This window comes from Mixophyes fleayi, chromosome 2, assembly GCF_038048845.1.
Source record: "Mixophyes fleayi isolate aMixFle1 chromosome 2, aMixFle1.hap1, whole genome shotgun sequence".
Taxonomy (NCBI): Eukaryota; Metazoa; Chordata; class Amphibia; order Anura; family Limnodynastidae; genus Mixophyes; species Mixophyes fleayi.
The window spans coordinates 377,298,142-377,321,502 of NC_134403.1; the positions used below are offsets into that span (position 1 = coordinate 377,298,142).

General features: G+C 46.7%; 1 protein-coding gene across 1 annotated transcript; it reads right to left on the reverse strand.

The window, feature by feature from the left end:
• Positions 1 to 3,642: 3,642 nt before the first annotated feature.
• Positions 3,643 to 23,218, reverse strand: VPS28 (VPS28 subunit of ESCRT-I). The gene is made up of 10 exons (XM_075197580.1): positions 23,121 to 23,218; positions 22,026 to 22,081; positions 21,546 to 21,574; positions 20,004 to 20,041; positions 18,831 to 18,920; positions 16,405 to 16,510; positions 15,716 to 15,817; positions 9,191 to 9,244; positions 8,585 to 8,676; positions 3,643 to 3,998 (listed from the first exon to the last, which is right to left on the reverse strand). Exons 2-10 carry the CDS (start codon positions 22,060 to 22,062, stop codon positions 3,881 to 3,883), a joined length of 666 nt encoding a protein of 221 aa, XP_075053681.1. The 5' UTR covers positions 22,063 to 22,081; positions 23,121 to 23,218; the 3' UTR covers positions 3,643 to 3,880.
• Between the last annotated feature and the right edge of the window lie 143 nt (positions 23,219 to 23,361).

A 23,361-nucleotide genomic window follows, 5' to 3' on the forward strand; every position in this document is an offset into this window, starting at 1 on the left:
TCCGCAGCGCTGTACAGAGAACTCATTCACATCAGTCCCTGCACCATTGGAGCTTACAGTTTAAATTCCCTATCATACACACAGACACACACACACACACACACACACAGACAGACAGACAGAGAGAGACAGACTAGGGTCAATTTGGATACCAGCCAATTAACCTACTAGTATGTTTTTAGAGTGTGGGAGGAAACCGGAGCACCCGGAGGAAACCCACACAAACACGGGGAGAACATATCTTATACAAGACACTGCAAAAAACTTAATTTGTGCACTTTTCATCTCCTGCATTGACTATTGCAATTCCCTCCTTACTGGACTTCCCCAAAACAGACTCAAACCCCTACAATCTATTTTGCACCCTGCGGAAAGATTGATTTTACTTGCAAATTATTATTCCTCTGTTGAATCACTCTGTATGTCTCTACACTGGTTGCCTATTTTCTACCGAATCCAATATAAAATACTTTTACTAACCTGCAAGGCCATCAACAAAGCTGCACCAACATACATCTCCTCTCTTGTCTCAAAATATCTCCCAACTCGGCAACTCCGTTCTGCAAAAGATCTGCGTCTCTCATCCACCCTCATTACATCCTCCCATTCCCGGTTACAGGACTTTTTTTGGGCTGCACCCACTCTATGGAATTCTCTCCCTCGCACAATAAGACTCTCCTCTGGTCTACAAACTTTAAAGCATTCTCTGAAAACCCACCTATTCAGACAAGCTTATAATATTCCTCAACCACCCTCTTAACCTCACTACATTACCCTATTACCACCCGTTACACAAATTCACACAAGACAACTACCCCTTGACCAACATTGTTGTGTGACGGGATCATTTAGCTTATGAATCACTTTTACATTTGCAGTCTGGCTGGACCGTAATGCAAAATGTAGACTTAACCTCATGTATCAAACTCCCATTGTCCCATAGATTGTAAGCTTGCGAGCAGGCCCTTCTCACCTCTTTGTCTGTTTTACCTAGTTTGTTTATTAGTTTACTGTGTTTGTCCCCAATTGTAAAGCGCTACAGAATATGTTGGTTCTATATACATAAATGATGATGATGATGATTGCCACACAGCAGTGGCAGAAAGAAAAGTGTTGCAAGATGGAATTGTCCATGGGCCATTCCACCCACCCTTATGTAAGATATTGAAAAAAGACATGTACAGTTTAGCAAAGCAAGCACTCCAGCGACAAGTTGGAGTGCTTGGTTTGTTTGGGCCCCCACATAACAAGCTACCAATAGATTAGCTGCCTTAAGCCTAACAGTGCTGTCAATGAACTCTACATTATTAAACCATGTCTGCTCACGCTGCATCTTTAATCTCCTGCACCTCTGTAGATACCTCCCTCTCATCCCTGAAGAACTGTCAAATGTATGTAGACACAGGATTACAACTGGAGTGCCAATAGATCTGCTTCACAGATTGTGACACGGAACATGTGGGCAGCATGGAATCTGTCATGTTGGAATATGTTGCATTGAACAGAGATTTAAACCAATATATAGACTCCCAAAGTGCCGATCATCGTGTTGTTTGGTTGGTCGTAATGTTTAATTTTTGCTTCCAATCGCCTTCCAATCCTGCAGTGTGTATGAATGCACCCGACTATTGGCCAATAATGTATCTCAGAGTGACAGGTCTCAGTCTGCCTGCTGCTGATCTTGTCATGATCCACGGTCTCAACTGTCTGCGGCTGTTTTGCTTTAGAGAAGAGACTGATATGGATGGTATGGGTTGCTTCCCCCTCTCTCACCCTGCACATGTAGTCTTAACCCTCTGTGTGCTGGCTGGAACGGATAAGATTAGTGCATAATGAGGAGATTAGAGCAGCTTCCGTTCCTGGGGTTAAACTTCAGCTGCCGGAGATAAAGCTGTCGCACAGAATTTACGGCCAGCTTACAGTTCTGCACTCGGCACAGTGCTGTGTCAAGACAGGCTGCCCAATACAATTGCCGGGCTCCGCTGAACATCTCCCAATGAATTAAGACCTGAGCTGTCACTACCTTGCAGCCGATAATTTTGACAGATGAAGAGCAGAGATCTGATGATAATCGTGTATAGTGTGTACACGTCAATCGGTTTGCTGATCGGGATTTTTTTTTAACTTATTCTGTCATTGGTATATCGTTAATCGTTTACTTTTCTGTAGTGTGTACCCAGCTTAAGGCAATTTGAGGCTTGCCAGCTGGTGGGTGCAAGTCTTGAGCTTTAGGGATATAGAATCCTGGCCTTTGACCCACCTGGGGGTCCCCAGAGACCCGCCACAGGAGGCCAGCAGTTAGGTGGTGTGACTCATGGTGAAGGCTGGCTTTGAGGAACCTTGTTGCTGCAGCACCAGCTGGTTCCTGTGAGTTATATTCCAGTTCAGTGGAGGTATGGAAGCCGTTTGTTGGTCCCCGATGCCGGTGAATGAGATATACAAGGGCCTGTGGCTCCAGGGGGAGAATTGGGCCTGACAGCATCAGGAGTTTCTTTACCACAATTGCACCACTGGTGACATGCTCTCTGTCTGTTGTATCCTGTAAGTGTCAGATGAGTGCATTTGAGCAAGTCATTGATAGCGAATAGTGGATTTAGTGTTCAGTTCAATGGAACAGCCACAATGTACGTTCGGCTAAACTATGTCCCTCATATAATGACAGTCAATGTAGGGATACCACTACATGTGGCAATAACAATGCTATTTACACATGAAATGGAATATAATGGAGGAAAACCAAGATCCACCACCTATCCCATTGATTCTATTCTCCAACGTGATCCTTCACACTCACTCTGCCAGTACAATTCCTGGAATGGACAAATGTTTCTTTCCACTGGTATATTTCCTTCAGCATCCAAACACGAGAATGGTCCAGATTCTTAAATCCATCCTTTGCCCCTATATCACCCCCTCTTCCCCCATCGGAATGTAAATAGCCAGAACATTTGCTATACAGCTATCACTATTGGTGAATAACAATTTCTTGCCTCCAACTCACTTCCAGACATTCGATCTATAGCATCTGCTCTACATATTCCACAAAAATAGCACTTAAGGAGGTCACCAATGACCTTATTTCTGCAAAATCTTAAGGACATATCTCCATACTAACTTCTAGAACTTTCCTCTGCCTTTGACCCGATTGAGCATTCCTTACTGTTAGAAAGCCTCAACTCCCTGTCATTTAGTCCTGGACATGTTATCTAATAGGTCATTCAATCACTCTTAACAAATTCAACTTTGTTGCAGTGCTACAAGACCTCCAGTTGTTTTCAGTTTACGCCTCCTCTCTTGGAAGTTCTAGTATCCTCCAATGGGTTAAAGTAAGGCACACACGGGTCAATCCTGCAGTTTGGCACAAGCACAGGGTGGGCTTCACATCCAATTTGGTAACACACACACAGATAAGTGTCACTTCTGGTATAATTGGAACGTTTTTAGAGTGCTCAGAAGAGATAAATGCACTAGCTGATAGCAGCCATCTGTGGTTCAACTGCCATACTGCACTTATGAACATTTCCTATCAATTTCAGTAGGATCATTATTAGACATTGGGGTTGTTTTTGGGCCATACCTGCTGCGATATTGACCAATTGCTACTTCCAACAACATTGCTGATCTCTCACTGACAATACTTGATTATTTATAATGAACATATATTTATTAATATATAAACAAAGGAAATACAATACTAGAGGAAAGGACACATATGATAAACTATACAGACATTTTTAATATTCATTGAAGAATTATTTTGTACAATGGTCTTCCCCAATAATAGTGTTACTACATTTCCTCCTTGCAATTCAGAGAACCTCTTTGATGTTTTAGAATGGAGAAGTGAAGGTAAAAACATGAATTGCAGAAGTGGTGGCTGCTAGGAATGAAGGAACCGATTGAAGGCGTTGTAGGCAGATTCTAGGTCAAACAACATCTGGCGAACTTGAGAGTCATCAAGCTCATCTGAAGCGGACATACTGCTAAGCTTCTGCAACCTGAGAACGGAGACATGAATTAGACAAAGGAAATAATCTGAATCTTTTGACACCATGAAGAACAGCAAAACGATAGTCTAGGACATACATGTATAACAGCTAAGCATGACCTTATCTGTGTGGAGTTTGTATGTTCTCCCCGTGTTTGCGTGGGTTTCCTCCCAAACATACTGGTAGGTTAATTGGCTGTTATTAAATTGCCCTTAGTTAGTTAGTTAGTTAGTCAGTCTGTCTGTCTGTCTGTCTGTCTGTCTGTCTGTCTGTCTGTCTGTCTGTCTGTCTGTCTGTCTGTCTGTCTGTCTGTCTGTCTGTCTGTCTGTCTGTCTGTCTGTCTGTCTGTCTGTCTGTCTGTCTGTCTGTCTGTCTGTGTTTTAGGGAATTTAGACTGTAAGCTCCAATGGGGCAGGGACTGATGTGAATGAGTTCTCTGTACAGCGCTGCGGAATAAGTGGCGTTATATAAATTAATGATGATGATACTGTAGCGCAGAGCCTTTGGCTTCAAATGAACAGGACCAAAGAGATGTACTATAACAAGGAACGTCTGGCACATGAACCACAGACTCAAGGCAAAGCTCAACAGGTCATGAGGATCTTCTGACCAAAAGACGATGGATTGAAGTTTGGTTACATATTATATCCTTACACCTCCTTTAATCTCTATTATTAACAGAGATAAATAAACATGTCAATTAAACTAATTGTAATAAAAATACAGGGTAAGTTTAGCAATATAAAGCCAAGTGTAACGGTTTCATCTTCGATAAAAATGTAATTGATACAAAATCTTGCAGACATCTCTAATCCCTCAATGAATTTCATATGATGGTATAAGACTTAAACAACAGCTTACAGATAATATTATTGTTTACATACATAGCTCCACCATATTACGCAGAGCAGTACAGAAAATATTTATCACTCACAAATAATTCCTGTCCCATTGGACCTTATATACACACGGAACCATTTTTTTTTATAGTGGCCAATTAACCTACCAGACAAAATAAAAGTATCAGGCGCTGTGAAACATGTACATATAAACAGATTGGGCCGCAGCTTCCTAATATGCAGATATCTGTATCGGCAAAGAATAGCACAAAAGAAAGGATAAGAGTGCTGAATTCCCACCAAATTTAATAAAATTACTGAACCAATAATAAATATGCTAAAAACAAGAATAAATAGTCAATAAGCAGCAAACAGACATAAATAAAGGCACATCGGTAGTATGGACTTATCAAGTAAATAGTATTGTGCAAAACAGATCACATCAGCAACATGGATTTATAATATAAATAATATTTTGGGCAATCATATTGTGATTCTGATTGTTCGTGTAAATTACGGAAGTGTATAAATAAAGCTAGTTCATCGTTGCCATAGTAACCTTTGTAAACACATCGGGAAAATATATATATATAACCCGATCTTGCTCATTTTGCTGGCAAAGACACCTGGAAAATAGACAAACTTCTACAATGAACAGTGAAAGTGAGTATGTAGGATGTCAGAGCAATATGGAGAAAATTAAATATACAAACAATCATTAAAAAAATCAAATGGCTAAATGCATAAACACACTTATTAGAAAGATAAATATGCTTATAATAAGGTCCGAGACTGTATGATCCCACTAATAATAAATGTAGATATACCTCTATAGGTAAATTGATTGAAAAATTGATAAAAAAATATATAAAAAAAAATTATAAATAAAAATATGTATAAAAGATAGTGTATAAAAAAAATCACTAAGAAAAGGGGCAGAAAGGAAAACAAATAACTTGTTCTTTATACCTAAATGAACATGCAGAAATATATCAATCAGATGTTATTCAGTTTTATAGTGTAATTTAAACCAAGGGGAACAAGAGTTTTAATCTGAAAATCCAATAAGCCTCCCGCTTGCATAAGAGACTGAATCTGTCACCTCCTCTAGGGGTAACATCTATTTGTACAATAGCTCTAACCTGGAGTCCATCCAAAGAACCCCCTCTGCAAACATCAACGTGTGCAGATAGACTATGAGTTTTAACATTTGTAAAGAGTATTCCGTCGATGTTCTGTGAAGCGCACACACAGAGACCTAATGGTGCGCCCCACATATTGTTACCCACAGGAACAGTTAATTACATATATTATATAAGTCGATTGACAATTCTATCAATAGAAAATTTCTCACCAGAGATAAGAGAAAAAAAATTAGTGCATTTGTGTTCCGCAAACCCACAAGTTAAACATTTATTTCTGCCACAACGATAGAATCCATTAGGTCGAATACCCAGCCAATTACTCGGCAATGATTCGGCAGCTACCATCCTCCTGGGATCAAAAGAACTTGGTGCCAATCTCTCTTTTAAATTACGAGATCTCCTATAAACAACATTTATACCTTTATTAACAAAGGAACCTATTAAATCATTAGCTTCCAATAGGACAGAATTCTTATTAATAATATGTCTAATTGACTGCTATATTGTGTAATGAAAACCATGGATCTTTGATCATCTTTTGTCTTCTTAGAAACCTGATTAAACAGATCAGTTCTATCCACTTCCTCATCATTCAGGGCTTCATTAAGCTTCAGAATTGTATCAGGATACCCCTCTCTGTTCCAGAAAAGACTGGTAAAGTTTATAAACATGTTTCTTAAAATCTACTTGAGCAGAACAATTCCATTTCAGCCTAAGGAATTGTCACTTCGGGATATAGTCCCTCCACACCCTGGAATGGTCCCTCTTGTAGTGTAAGAAACTATGAGCATCGACTTGTTTAGAAAATGTTTCGGTATAAATAATATATTGTCACTTACCTTCAGCGTGACGTCCAAAAAATTTAACAGTAGAACTACTGTAAGTACTCGTTAACCGTAAACCAAAGTCATTAGAATTAAGATGTGCCAAAAAGGAGGAAATAGAAAAATTATCCCATCCCCATCCGGTTTAGCCAGGAGAGTGACGATCTCGTCTCAGTGATCCATTCTGCACATTATTTATATTATAAGTCCATATTGCTGATGTGATCTGTTTTGCACAATACTATTTACTTGATAAGTCCATACTACCGATGTGCCTTTATTTTAAGGGTGTGCACCGGCCACTTTTGGCGTTTTGGGTTCTGATTTGTTTTGCCAAAACACCCCACGAAAGGTTTTGGTTCTGATTTTGGGTTCTGATTTTTTTTTTAAAAAAAAGCATAAAAAGTGCTAAAATCCATATTTCGTTTTTTTTTTTCACTCCTACGCTAGTAACCTCAATAACATTCATTTCCACTAATTTCCAGTCTATTGTGAGGACCTCACAAAATTATTTTTAGTCCAAAAGGTTGCACCGAGGTAGCTGGATGTCTAAGCTAAGCGACACAAGTGGGCGGCACAAACACGTGGCCCATCGTAGGTTGCTGTGTAGGCTTGAATGGCCTTTTGCTGCTCCTCCATCCTCTGCAGCATATAGAGGGTGGAGTTCAAGCGCGTCACTACCTCTTGTTTTAGTTGATGGCAGGGCAGGTTCATGCTTTTTTGATGTAGCAGGAACAGTGAACGTAGGTAAATTTAGCAGTACTAATATTTCTGGACTGCAAGAATATATTGCTCTAGAATTTTTTACACTTTTTAAATTATTTTTTTATATTTTTTTTTAATAATTTTTTTTTTTTTAACATTTTTTTTAAGATTTGTTAATAATTATAAAATTACTATGGACTCAGCAGGACAGAGCACAGGACAAAAGAATAAAGCACCACTGGACTGATCACACAGGAGCAGGAGCACCACTACCCTACAACCTCCCTCTACCCTGATCACAGCCCAAATGAAAATGGCGGCCGCTAGCGGGAAATTTATGCAATCCGAGTCTCGCGAGATCCGACGCGAGATCCGACGTCAGAGCCTCACTTTCATTTTTTTGGTGCCGGAAATAACCAAACAGTGCTCGGATCCCGTCGGATCCGCACTGTTCGGGTGGGCTCAGATCCCGTCGGATCCGCACTGTTCGGGTGGGCTCAGATCCCGTCGGATCCGCACTGTTCGGGTGGGCTCAGATCCCGTCGGATCCGCACTGTTCGGGTGGGCTCAGATCCCGTCGGATCCGCACTGTTCGGGGGGGCTCAGATCTCGTCGGATCCGCACTATTCGGGGGGGCTCAGATCTCGTCGGATCCACACTGTTCGGGTGGGCTCAGATCCCGTCGGATCCGCACTGTTCGGGGGGGCTCAGATTAGCGGAATCCGAGCCCGCTCATCCTTACTTTATTTATGTCTGTTTGCTGCTTATTGACTATTTATTCTTGTTTTTAGCATATTTATTATTGGTTCAGTAATTTTATTAAATTTGGTGGGAATTCAGCACTCAATTAACCTACCAGTATATTTTTGGACTGTGGGGGAAACATCCAAACTCCATCCAGAGAGGGCCCTGGTCAGAACCAAACCTACGGCCCCAGCACCGTAAGGTTCTTCTATTTCTGAAAGTGCTGCATCTGAACATATTGTATGTTTGCCTCGATCACGTATGTTCTAGATAAGCAGCAACATGAACAATACAGTACAAGATAAATGGACAAGACGTCAGTATTCATCTCTTCTCACCACTGGCTGACTTTCTCTCGGCCTTCAAAGTCTGGGGGAAGGTGGCTCATTCGGTTCATAGTCTCCATCAGCTCACGAAGGTCGGGCTGGATCTGTCGGAACAGAGATTTGAAATATTACCAATCAATGAATGATCCAACCGAGGACGTCATTTCTCCCATTTACTGTCTATTTTATTTCCACAGAAAGACAATACTTTTATTTGGAGAAAAATAATACAGAGAATATTATAATGCTAAAGGTCTAGTGGGTACTTTTCACAAATAGGCTATTTATTGGCAGCATGTGGAGATATTTAGACCAGTGTCTGTGGTGTGTATTTCTGTAGAGAAACAGGACTGTAGGCTCCCCATGGCAAGGGAACGATGGCCTGGGGCAGAGAAACGGTACTGAAGGCTCCATATGGGACTGTTGGCCTGAATAAGATTATCTAAGTAGTGATCTTTAATGTCTTACACCACAATGCAAATAAATGGTTTTATTTTTAATCTGGGGTTATTACTTAATGGAGAAGTATGTGAATAGGAGACTTAGTACGGGGACAGTATACACTTCCTCTTTGTTTGTGTCAAGAACTATATAGGAGCATCTGCTTTGTAGTATTACCTCGTCCATGGCTCGGATCTCTAAACGCAGTTTATCCATCACAGTAATGAAGAGCTGAAACAGAAGAGCAGATATCACATTGAAAAGACCCGGTACATACATTATACAGAGACCCCACCCTCCTGTCCATAGACACCACACAGAGACCCCACCCTCCTGTCCATAGACACCACACAGAGACCCCACCCTCCTGTCCATAGACACCACACAGAGACCCCACCCTCCTGTCCATAGACACCACACAGAGACCCCACCCTCCTGTCCATAGACACCACACAGAGACCCCACCCTCCTGTCCATAGACACCACACAGAGACCCCACTCTCCTGTCCATAAACACCACACAGAGACCCCACTCTCCTGTCCATAGACACCACACAGAGACCCCACCCTCCTGTCCATAGACACCACACAGAGACCCCACCCTCCTGTCCATAGACACCACACAGAGACCCCACCCTCCTGTCCATAGACACCACACAGAGACCCCACCCTCCTGTCCATAGACACCACACAGAGACCCCACCCTCCTGTCCATAGACACCACACAGAGACCCCACCCTCCTGTCCATAGACACCACACAGAGACCCCACCCTCCTGTCCATAGACACCACACAGAGACCCCACCCTCCTGTCCATAGACACCACACAGAGACCCCACCCTCCTGTCCATAGACACCACACAGAGACCCCACCCTCCTGTCCCATAGACACCACACAGAGACCCCACCCTCCTGTCCATAGACAGCACACAGAGACCCCACCCTCCGTTCCATAGACACCACACAGAGACCCCACCCTCCGGTCCATATATACCACACAGAGACCCCACCCTCCTGTCCATATATATCACAAGAGACCCCACCCTCCTGTCCATATATATCACAGAGAGACCCACCCTCCTGTCCATATATACCACACAGAGACCCCACCCTCCTGTCCATATATACCACAAAGAGACCCCACCCTCCTGTCCATATATACCACAAAGAGACCCCACCCTCCTGTCCATACATAGCACAAAGAGACCCCACCCTCCTGTCCATAGACACCACAAAGAGACCCCACCCTCCGATCCATATATATCACAAAGAGACCCCACCCTCCGATCCATATATATCACAAAGAGACCCCACCCTCCTGTCCATAGACACCACAAAGAGACCCCACCCTCCGATCCATATATATCACAAAGAGACCCCACCCTCCTGTCCATAGACACCACAAAGAGACCCCACCCTCCGATCCATATATACCACATAGAGACCCCACCCTCCTGTCCATATATACCACACAGAGACCCCACCCTCCTGTCCATAGACACCACACAGAGACCCCACCCTCCTGTCCATAGACACCACACAGAGACCCCACCCTCCTGTCCATAGACACCACACAGAGACCCCACCCTCCTGTCCATAGACACCACACAGAGACCCCACCCTCCTGTCCATAGACACCACACAGAGACCCCACCCTCCTGTCCATAGACACCACACAGAGACCCCACCCTCCTGTCCATAGACACCACACAGAGACCCCACCCTCCTGTCCATAGACACCACACAGAGACCCCACCCTCCTGTCCATAGACACCACACAGAGACCCCACTCTCCTGTCCATAAACACCACACAGAGACCCCACTCCTCCTGTCCATAGACACCACACAGAGACCCCACCCTCCTGTCCATAGACACCACACAGAGACCCCACCCTCCTGTCCATAGACACCACACAGAGACCCTTGTCCATAGACACCACACAGAGACCCCACCCTCCTGTCCATAGACACCCACACAGAGACCCCACCCTCCTGTCCATAGACACCACACAGAGACCCCACCCTCCTGTCCATAGACACCACACAGAGACCCCACCCTCCTGTCCATAGACACCACACAGAGACCCCACCCTCCTGTCCATAGACACCACACAGAGACCCCACCCTCCTGTCCATAGACACCACACAGAGACCCCACCTTCCTGTCCATAGACACCACACAGAGACCCCACCCTCCTGTCCATAGACACCACACAGAGACCCCACCCTCCTGTCCATAGACACCACACAGAGACCCCACCCTCCTGTCCATAGACACCACACAGAGACCCCACCCTCCTGTCCATAGACAGCACACAGAGACCCCACCCTCCGTTCCATAGACACCACACAGAGACCCCACCCTCCGGTCCATATATACCACACAGAGACCCCACCCTCCTGTCCATATATATCACAAAGAGACCCCACCCTCCTGTCCATATATATCACAGAGAGACCCCACCCTCCTGTCCATATATACCACACAGAGACCCCACCCTCCTGTCCATATATACCACAAAGAGACCCCCACCCTCCTGTCCATATATACCACAAAGAGACCCCACCCTCCTGTCCATACATAGCACAAAGAGACCCCACCCTCCTGTCCATAGACACCACAAAGAGACCCCACCCTCCGATCCATATATATCACAAAGAGACCCCACCCTCCGATCCATATATATCACAAAGAGACCCCACCCTCCTGTCCATAGACACCACAAAGAGACCCCACCCTCCGATCCATATATATCACAAAGAGACCCCACCCTCCTGTCCATAGACACCACAAAGAGACCCCACCCTCCGATCCATATATACCACACAGAGACCCCACCCTCCTGTCCATATATACCACACAGAGACCCCACCCTCCTGTCCATAGACACCACACAGAGACCCCACCCTCCTGTCCATAGACACCACACAGAGACCCCACCCTCCGGTCCATATATACCACAAAGAGACCCCACCCTACGATCCATATATACCACAGAGACCCCACCCTCCTGTCCATAGACACCACACAGAGACCCCCACCCTCCTGTCCATAGACACCACACAGAGACCCCACCCTCCTGTCCATAGACACCACACAGAGACCCCACCCTCCGGTCCATATATACCACAAAGAGACCCCACCCTCCTGTCCATATATACCACACAGAGACCCCACCCTCCGATCCATATATACCACACAGAGACCCCACCCTCCTGTCCATATATACCACACAGAGACCCCACCCTCCTGTCCATAGACACCACACAGAGACCCCACCCTCCTGTCCATAGACACCACACAGAGACCCCACCCTCCGGTCCATATATACCACAAAGAGACCCCACCCTACGATCCATATATACCACAGAGACCCCACCCTCCTGTCCATAGACACCACACAGAGACCCCACCCTCCTGTCCATAGACACCACACAGAGACCCCACCCTCCTGTCCATAGACACCACACAGAGACCCCACCCTCCGGTCCATATATACCACAAAGAGACCCCACCCTCCTGTCCATATATACCACACAGAGACCCCACCCTCCGATCCATATATACCACACAGAGACCCCACCCTCCTGTCCATATATACCACACAGAGACCCCACCCTCCGATCCATATATACCACACAGAGACCCCACCCTCCTGTCCATATATACCACACAGAGACCCCACCCTCCTGTCCATATATACCACACAGAGACCCCACCCTCCTGTCCATAGACACCACACAGAGACCCCACCCTCCTGTCCATAGACACCACACAGAGACCCCACCCTCCGGTCCATATAAACCACAAAGAGACCCCACCCTACGATCCATATATACCACAGAGACCCCACCCTCCTGTCCATAGACACCACACAGAGACCCCACCCTCCGGTCCATATATACCACAAAGAGACCCCACCCTCCTGTCCATAGACACCACACAGAGACCCCACCCTCCTGTCCATATATACCACACAGAGACCCCACCCTTCGGTCCATATATACCACAAAGAGACCCCACCCTCCGGTCCATATATACCACAAAGAGACCCCACCCTCCTGTCCATAGACACCACACAGAGACCCCACCCTCCTGTCCATAGACACCACACAGAGACCCCACCCTCCTGTCCATAGACACCACACAGAGACCACACCCTCCGGTCCATATATACCACAAAGAGACCCCACCCTCCGATCCATATATACCACACAGAGACCCCACCCTCCTGTCCATATATACCACACAGAGACCCCACCCTCCGATCCATATATACCACACAGAGACCCCACCCTCCTGTCCATATATACCACACAGAGACCCCCACCCTCCTGTCCATATATACCACAACAGAGACCCCACCCTCCTGTCCATAGACACCACACAGAGACCCCACCCTCCGGTCCATATATACCACAAAGAGACCCCACCCTCCTGTCCATACATAGCACAAAGAGACCCCACCCTCCTGTCCATAGACACCACAAAGAGACCCCACCCTCCGATCCATATATATCACAAAGAGACCCCACCCTCCTGTCCATAGACACCACAAAGAGACCCCACCCTCCGATCCATATATACCACACAGAGACCCCACCCTCCTGTCCATATATAACACACAGAGACCCCACCCTCCTGTCCATATATACCACACAGAGACCCCACCCTCCTGTCCATATATACCACAAAGAGACCCCACCCTCCTGTCCATAGACACCACACAGAGACCCCACCCTCCTGTCCATAGACACCACACAGAGACCCCCACCCTCCTGTCCATAGACACCACACAGAGACCCCACCCTCCGGTCCATATATACCACAAAGAGACCCCACCCTACGATCCATATATACCACAGAGATCCCACCCTCCTGTCCATAGACACCACACAGAGACCACACCCTCCGGTCCATATATACCACAGAGACCCCACCCTCCTGTCCATAGACACCACACAGAGACCCCACCCTCCTGTCCATATATACTACACAGAGACCCCACCCTCCGGTCCATATATACCACAAAGAGACCCCACCCTCCGGTCCATATATACCACAAAGAGACCCCACCCTCCTGTCCATAGACACCACACAGAGACCCCACCCTCCTGTCCATAGACACCACACAGAGACCCCACCCTCCTGTCCATAGACACCACACAGAGACCCCACCCTCCGATCCATATATACCACAAAGAGACCCCACCCTCCTGTCCATAGACACCACAGATATCAGTTCCCCTGCCAAAGCTTTGTGGACAGCTACAGTACAGTGCCACATCTAGGCTATGGTTATACAGAGGGTGGTGTACTATTCATATCTTGGTCCACCTCTGACATCACTAGACATAGATGAGCATATCATCACACTATGTTGGACATGTCAGACAGAATCTAATAACAGGTAAGTGACAGGCTGACCACTTTCTCTTATCACATCAAATAAAAAATATATATAATGAAACCATAGGCATTTGTTTTTGCAGTGGATGGAAAGTGTTTTGGGAGAATAATATATAATATGCTCTTAAAAAAAAAGTCCATCTGGACATGACCAGAATGTATCACGTTGGTGAATGAAGAGATTTTTGGATCATTAGATCCATTCAGTGACACCGATACATCAGCAATAAGCGGGGAGCGCACTCACAGAAACTATATCCGCAATAAGCGGGGAGCGCACTCACAGAAACTATATCAGCAATAAGCGGGGAGCGCACTCACAGAAACTATATCCGCAATAAGCGAGGAGCGCACTCACAGAAACTATATCCGCAATAAGCGGGGAGCACTCACAGAAACTATATCAGCAATAAGCGAGGAGCACTCACAGAAACTATATCAGCAATAAGCGGGAGCGCACTCACAGAAACTATATCAGCAATAAGCGGGGAGCGCACTCACAGAAACTATATCAGCAATAAGCGGGGAGCGCACTCACAGAAACTATATCCGCAATAAGCGGGGAGCGCACTCACAGAAACTATATCAGCAATAAGCGGGGAGCGCACTCACAGAAACTATATCAGCAATAAGCGGGGAGCGCACTCACAGAAACTATATCAGCAATAAGCGGGGAGCGCACTCACAGAAACTATATCCGCAATAAGCGGGGAGCGCACTCACAGAAACTATATCCGCAATAAGCGGGAGCGCACTCACAGAAACTATATCCGCAATAAGCGGGGAGCGCACTCACAGAAACTATATCCGCAATAAGCGGGAGCACTCACAGAAACTATATCAGCAATAAGCGGGGAGCGCACTCACAGAAACTATATCCACAATAAGCAGGAGCACACTCACAGAAACTATATCAGCAATAAGCGGGAGCACTCACAGAAACTATATCCGCAATAAGCAGGAGCACTCACAGAAACTATATCCGCAATAAGCGGGAGCACTCACAGAAACTATATCCGCAATAAGCGGGGAGCACTCACAGAAACTATATCAGCAATAAGCGGGGAGCGCACTCACAGAAACTATATCCGCAATAAGCGGGGAGCGCACTCACAGAAACTATATCCGCAATAAGCGGGGAGCGCACTCACAGAAACTATATCCGCAATAAGCGGGGAGCACTCACAGAAACTATATCCGCAATAAGCGGGAGCACTCACAGAAACTATATCCGCAATAAGCGGGGAGCGCACTCACAGAAACTAAATCCGCAATAAGCGGGAGCACTCACAGAAACTATATCCGCAATGCAGCGGTTCAGGTTTCCTTTATCATCCTTGATGGTGATTGGTCGATCTTCTTTAATACGCTCCATAGCCAGAGGACAGTCAAGCTGTAGAAACAGTTATAGGTTAAAAGAGATCTCTAGCAAAATAACAAAACACAGATGAGAAGATTCAGCACAGTGCGTCTCCACCATCCAGATGACGTCCAGCAAGGAGTCCTGGCTCATTCTTCCTCACTCTCCATAAAGGTGACCAGAAATATGAGCAGAACGGATGGTTGTACTGACCTGAGATGCAGCCTTCCCTCACTCTGGCGGTTCCCTGCTCTCTTCTTTGCTACCGGCAGTTTTGTTGTAGATGGGGAGGGGTGAAGAGACCAGCCATTCAGAGGAACCCGCCAGAGAGCAGGAAGGGTGTGCACCAGGTAAGTTATACATATGGGTGGAGAGATGACAAAGAGCAATGAGAGTATTAAGCACATTTCTGTAAGAGGAGAGAGCCATGTGGGGAGCGTCCATCAGGAATGAGACATGGGCCAGCTACATGACAGCAAATCAAGCAGGACCAACACAGGAGACAACACGGGGGGGGGGGGGGGGAGGGAAGAACCACATGATGGGGTGTTAAGTACAAACAACACATGAAATAGAAGGACTCAGGAGAGCGATAAGAGGACAGAGATAAAGGGTCCTACCCTGTACTTTCTGCAGAAATCATCTATAGACCCAACTTCTGCTCCTTGCACTTGTTTAAAAGCAGCTTTATATTGAACCAGGAGACGGGAGCAGGCAGCTGTATACCTGGAAGTCACAAGGACATTGCACACAAAAACATTAATATTTAAAAAACTTAAGTACATATTCCCAATACATTTTAAGCCAACAATAAGGTTTTAAAAAATTAAGCTGTCTTCCATATCAATCTCCTCCATTCACAGTAATACACCCCTTGGTCAGTAGGTGTTCCTGAAACACGGCAAAAACATAGGACGCTCTAATGTCTACTGACCATCTATTCCCTGAGCCGCCACCTGCGGGAGCTACATCCGGTTTACTTCACGGGGTTAATGAAATGTATTTGTGTGTGTGTGTGTGTGTGTGTGTGTGTGTGTGTGTGTGTGTATGTATATATATATATATATCTCTTCCGATTGTACAGGGGACATCATCGTTTATACGTGATATAGACGATTTTTTTGAAGCGGTTGTCAAATGTAAACAATGTTCTTAAATGTTACACATACATATACACACACAAACATAATTACATGCATAATAACATACATATATATTACACATACATACATAATAACATATACAGGGTGATTCAAAAGTCGCAGTACACCCTTTTATTTCAAAAACTCTACAGGAATTGGGCCGATTTCAAGATGGCGCCCATGTTTGGTACATACCGTAAAAGATAGACCACGTCACCCATACCTTACTGGAGTATTCAGGTTTCCCAATTTCCTGTAGAGTTTTTGAAATAAAAGGGTGTACTGCGACTTTTGAATCACCCTGTATATTACACACACATACATAATATAAAATACATAATACACCCCACTCTACCCCCACCTATACTACTCACACTCACCCCACCTACACCACTCCCACTGGTACACCCTCACACCTACTATACCCCCACCTATACTACTAAATAAAATACATATATATATTACACATATACACTGAAATTGAGAAGGTAGTTCTTGTTTTACAGATGCACAGTACAGTTTGGCTGGTGAAACAGGTCTCTGTAATCTCATTCACCATGTCTGAGAATATTTCTGCTATACCCCACTGGTTTCCACAACACAGCCATCTAAGTGTAAATACAAGTGTTCTACATATACAGTAAAAGGATTCTATAACATCAACAAATGCAGTGTAGCTTCTTCAATATTTACCACTGCGTTGTTCTGTAATAAGACTACGGACCCCGCACCCCAGCTGCCACCGTCAGACCCCCGCACCCCAGCCGCCACCGTCAGACCCCCGCACCCCAGCCGCCACCGTCAGACCCCCGCACCCCAGCCGCCACCGTCAGACCCCCGCACCCCAGCCGCCACCGTCAGACCCCTGCCGCCACCGTCAGACCCCTGCCGCCACCGTCAGACCCCACACCCCAGCCGCCACCGCCAGACCCCCGCACCCCAGCCGCCACCGCCAGACCCCCGCACCCCAGCCGCCACCGTCAGACCCCCGCACCCCAGCCGCCACCGTCAGACCCCCGCACCCCAGCCGCCACCGTCAGACCCCTGCCGCCACCGTCAGACCCCTGCCGCCACCGTCAGTCCCCACACCCCAGCCGCCACCGTCAGACCCCCGCACCCCAGCCGCCACCGTCAGACCCCCGCACCCCAGCCGCCACCGTCAGACCCCCGCACCCCAGCCGCCACCGTCAGACCCCCGCACCCCAGCCGCCACCGTCAGACCCCAGCCGCCACCGTCAGACCCCAGCCGCCACCGTCAGACCCCAGCCGCCACCGTCAGTCCCCACACCCCAGCCGCCACCGTCAGTCCCCACACCCCAGCCGCCACCGTCAGTCCCCACACCCCAGCCGCCACCATCAGACCCCCGCACCCCAGCCGCCAGACCCCCGCACCCCAGCCGCCACCGTCAGACCCCCGCACTCCAGCCGCCACCGTCAGACCCCCGCACTCCAGCCGCCACCGTCAGACCCCCGCCGCCACCGTCAGACCCCTGCCGCCACCGTCAGACCCCCGCACCCCAGCCGCCACCGTCAGACCCCCGCCGCCACCGTCAGTCCCCACACCCCAGCCGCCACCGTCAGACCCCCGCCGCCACCGTCAGTCCCCACACCCCAGCCGCCACAGTCAGACCCCCGCCGCCACCGTCAGTCCCCACACCCCAGCCGCCACCGTCAGACCCCCGCCGCCACCGTCAGTCCCCACACCCCAGCCGCCACAGTCAGTCCCCTGCCGCCACCGTCAGTCCCCACACCCCCGCCGCCACCGTCAGTCCCCACACCCCAGCCGCCACAGTCAGTCCCCTGCCGCCACCGTCAGACCCCACACCCCAGCCGCCACCGTCAGACCCCCGCACCACAGCCATTTTTAGTAGTTTTTCGCACATACAGTAAGATTGTTAACTCACTCGCTTGGTGAAACGCAGTCTTTGATATAAGCCTTCTCCAGTGCTTGCAGAGTCTTCACCACTGCAAAGAGTTCTGCCATGTTATCGTACCTGCAGAGTGGAGACACATTGTTTATCTAGCTGTAGATTATTTTATGCTGTATAATGGTGGATGGAAGGAATGGAGGTAAAGGCGAGAGGACGACAGTAAAAGACTGACATTACTGCAGTGTATCCTATCCCAGGCGTTGTCACTGGATCAGAGGACAGGTGCAGCCAAACTCTGGGTGGACCTTTCAATCCAAATATATGACTTTCCATTGTGTATATTCAGTGTTTCACCAAAGCCTCACCCAGCAGACCGTGGACAATGGCCCAAATACAGAATAGGGTTATCCTTCAAGTATCAATCAGCAGCTGAGGCCATAATAACTAAACCACACGGCACTAGGACTACAGCGCTGCAGAGTATAACTAAGCCTGCTCACATTACCAGATGCTATAACTATACCTGCTCCTATCCAAGTGTGAACACTATGGGGGGAATTCAATTGTCCGTACTGTAAAACGAACGCGGCCTGCACACTATTAGCGTTATTACGGTAGTTTCAAGACCGGCTTTTTGCTCGCACCTCCCTGCACTGTACATCGAGGAGTTCAAACCACAAATTACATATGAAAGGTGGCCGTCCACCAATGAGCTTATAATCTATGAAGTGTGAGCAAAATTCGATACGCAAGATAGAGGTAAGTGCGCAGCCTCCAATAATAAAGCAGTCATAGTTCATATATTCAGATTCCCCTTCTCACGCCCAAAAGTGGGGCGATTCATGTATAAGCCCCTAATGTTGTCTCACACTGGTGACCTGGTAACAACTTGCCTTGTTAATCACTTTCACAATATACCCTTCCAAAGTACAAGGCTTGCCTTATAGTGATTGATAACTCTCTCTCGGCTTCCACTTAGATTGTAAGCTCTTTGGGACAGGGAGCCCCTGAACTGCTGTGTCACTTATTCGCAGCAAGTACTAAATTACTTCTAATTGAATTACTGTTTTGACCTTTTGTTGTTCTGTTTCCCACTTTCCAGAACTGTGGTCCCTTACAAATCTATGACAGTGGTAGTAATGTTACTATAGGTACTACATCCACATGTATGTGTGCCACAGCGTATAGCAGTGAGTATGATCATACTTCTCTCTCTCCCGGGCATTCTTATACAACTTCACTTCCTGGAAAAGACAAAGAACTAGATTATAGAAACAGCCCGATATAAACCAAAAGGAAGCCTTTCTCCCCAGCTTCCCAATACTAATACATCTTACTATCCCAACAACTGTATATACCGTATCTATCCTAGTACTGGTGAATACAGCCATTCCTAGGATCCCAATAGGGATGTATAAACCCTAAATCTAAAACAGTACCCCAAAACTGATATATGTATCCCAGACTATTCCCCCACATTGCTTCTCATGTATGTCTATAGTGGTGTATATCCTGTTTATCCCCCCCATAGTGATATAACGGCATTAATACAGCTGGCCACTAACGATAGTGATATAACGGCACTAATACAGCCGGCCACTACCGATAGTGATATAACGGCACTAATACAGCCGGCCACTAACGATAGTGATATAACGGCACTAATACAGCCGGCCACTAACGATAGTGATATAACGGCACTAATACAGCCGGCCACTAACGATAGTGATATAACGGCACTAATACAGCCGGCCACTAACGATAGTGATATAACGGCACTAATACAGCCGGCCACTAACGATAGTGATATAACGGCACTAATACAGCCGGCCACTAACGATAGTGATATAACGGCACTAATACAGCCGGCCACTAACGATAGTGATATAACGGCACTAATACAGCCGGCCACTACCGATAGTGATATAACGGCACTAATACAGCCGGCCACTACCGATAGTGATATAACGGCACTAATACAGCCGGCCACTACCGATAGTGATATAACGGCACTAATACAGCCGGCCACTACCGATAGTGATATAACGGCACTAATACAGCCGGCCACTACCGATAGTGATATAACGGCACTAATACAGCCGGCCACTACCGATAGTGATATAACGGCACTAATACAGCCGGCCACTAACGATAGTGATATAACGGCACTAATACAGCCGGCCACTACCGATAGTGATATAACGGCACTAATACAGCCGGCCACTACCGATAGTGATATAACGGCACTAATACAGCCGGCCACTACCGATAGTGATATAACGGCACTAATACAGCCGGCCACTACCGATAGTGATATAACGGCACTAATACAGCCGGCCACTACCAATTGTGATGCATACACCCAATGTAAGGCAGCATCCATGTACAGTAAAGACCTATATACCATCCCAATGCAGATATATCACAACCCCCCCATAGTACTATTGATCTTTTCTATCCACACCCGAACACAGCGCTATAGCAGCACCTCAACATAGATGTATTGATCGTGGGTAAACCAGGGACCCCATTCAAATGTTAGAACCCTCTCCAACACAGATGTGCAGGCCATGCATATACCAGCGCCCTAATACAGATATGTGGCCTTTCTAATCCAACATAGACACCCCTCGTTTATCCAAGCACACCAACACAGAAGTATTAACCTTACCAAAGCACCCCAAGACACATGTAACACAGCATACTTCATTTTCTCTATTCCCGCCATTTCACTAGTCCCATCCTTACCTCATACAATTCCGGCTTATTTCCAGGAGCTGGAAATGGAAGAGAACATGGTGAGATGATGTCTGGCATACACCCGGAGTACGATTTAGTCATAGTTATTTATCAAAATCACACTTGTAACTAACCCAGTGAAACCCAGGTAAAAACTTAGTATTATTAGCTCTCAGCTATCCACTAATCAAGTATCTGCAGGTACCACCATGACTAGTCCTCAAATGCTCGCTATCCCCAGTCCTAAGATGGATTTTCATCTTAACTTAAAAAATTCTTCACTTAGGCAGTGGATTTTGCTTCTTATCTCCCTTTTCTGAGCATGCACAGTGTGGATTTGCTTAAGATAAGCAAAAAACGACAGATAAGATCACTAATGAATCAGGCCCATTATTCCTAGTTCTCATGTGTTATTCTCATCACTTCCTGTTTCTGTCTCTCAAATACTACTTATCCCCGTTCTTAAATACTCCTTATTCATGTCCTTACCTGAAACGGCAGCCTGAGCTGGGATTCCATGAAACATTATGAGATATCTACTAAACCTGAAATCAGAGAAGGAGAGCAGGTTACAAGAAAAGCTAAAAGAAAAAGTGTGTCGTAATTACAGTCACGAAAAAAAAATCAGAAAACCAGGTAAAAAGGGGCAATGCAGGATGGGAAGTGGAAGCAAAATAAATGAAGGGGTGGAGCAAAATTGACAGTAAGAATAAGCAGGTAACTTTGAATGTGGGGAGGACAGTTTTGGGGGGGGGGGGGGGATAGCGGTGAAGAAGAGGTAACTCTGAATGTGGAGAGGACAGTCTATGAGGTGGTGGGGTATAGATGAAGAGGTAACTGAATGTGGTGTTACAGCAATAAAACCCTTAATGTGCCATATGATGCAGGTAATAACTGGATCGTGCCCTTTAATTACAAAGAAAGTAGGGATAAAGTGGTGGAATTGGTATATTTGGAGGGTCATTGGGGAGAAGATGCTGAATTAATATTAGACGGGCAGAAAGTAACAGGAAGGGACTGGATGTGGAGTAGGGAAGGGGGGGTTGTGAAAGGGGACAGTGGAGATAATGGGGTGACTCTGGGTGTAGGGGGCACAGAGATGGAGGCAGTGACATGGAAGTGAGCACAATGTAGGAATAATGACTAGGGATGAAAGGGGGACAATAATGGATGTAGAGGAGGAAAGTAGGGATTTAGGTGTTTGGACTGGATGTCAGTACTACAGTGAGTGGAACTGGATGAGGGTAGAAGTAGAGAAGGACAGGATGACAGACACTGGATGTGGAGTAGGGAAGGGGGGGTTGTGAAAGGGGACAGTGGAGATAATGGGGTGACTCTGGGTGTAGGGGGCACAGAGATGGAGGCAGTGACATGGAAGTGAGCACAATGTAGGAATAATGACTTGGGATGAAAGGGGGACAATGGATTTAGGTGTTTGGACTGGATGAGGGTAGAAGCAGAGAAGGACAGGATGACAGACACTGGATGTGGATGGAAAGTAGGGATCACGGGGGATCATTGGGAGAGAGCCAGGGACTGATGATCTGGAGGGGGGTGTATATCTGAGGAAGAGACCCGACTCACCCTCCGGTGACAGTGACGGGTGTTTTGATGGTTCCGGGTGTAAGAAGTTACTTCCGCGTCACGAGCTGCTGAGTCTCAGTCACTGAGGGAGAAGATGTCCCCAGTGACGAGCTCTGAGTGAAACGGGAGCCGCCATTTTATCGGAGATCAACAGCCGTCATATTAGAGGAAATAACCAACGGAAAATGTCTCCACACCCGGGACAGCACAGTGGCCCCGCCCGTTCCACCAGCGCTAAGCG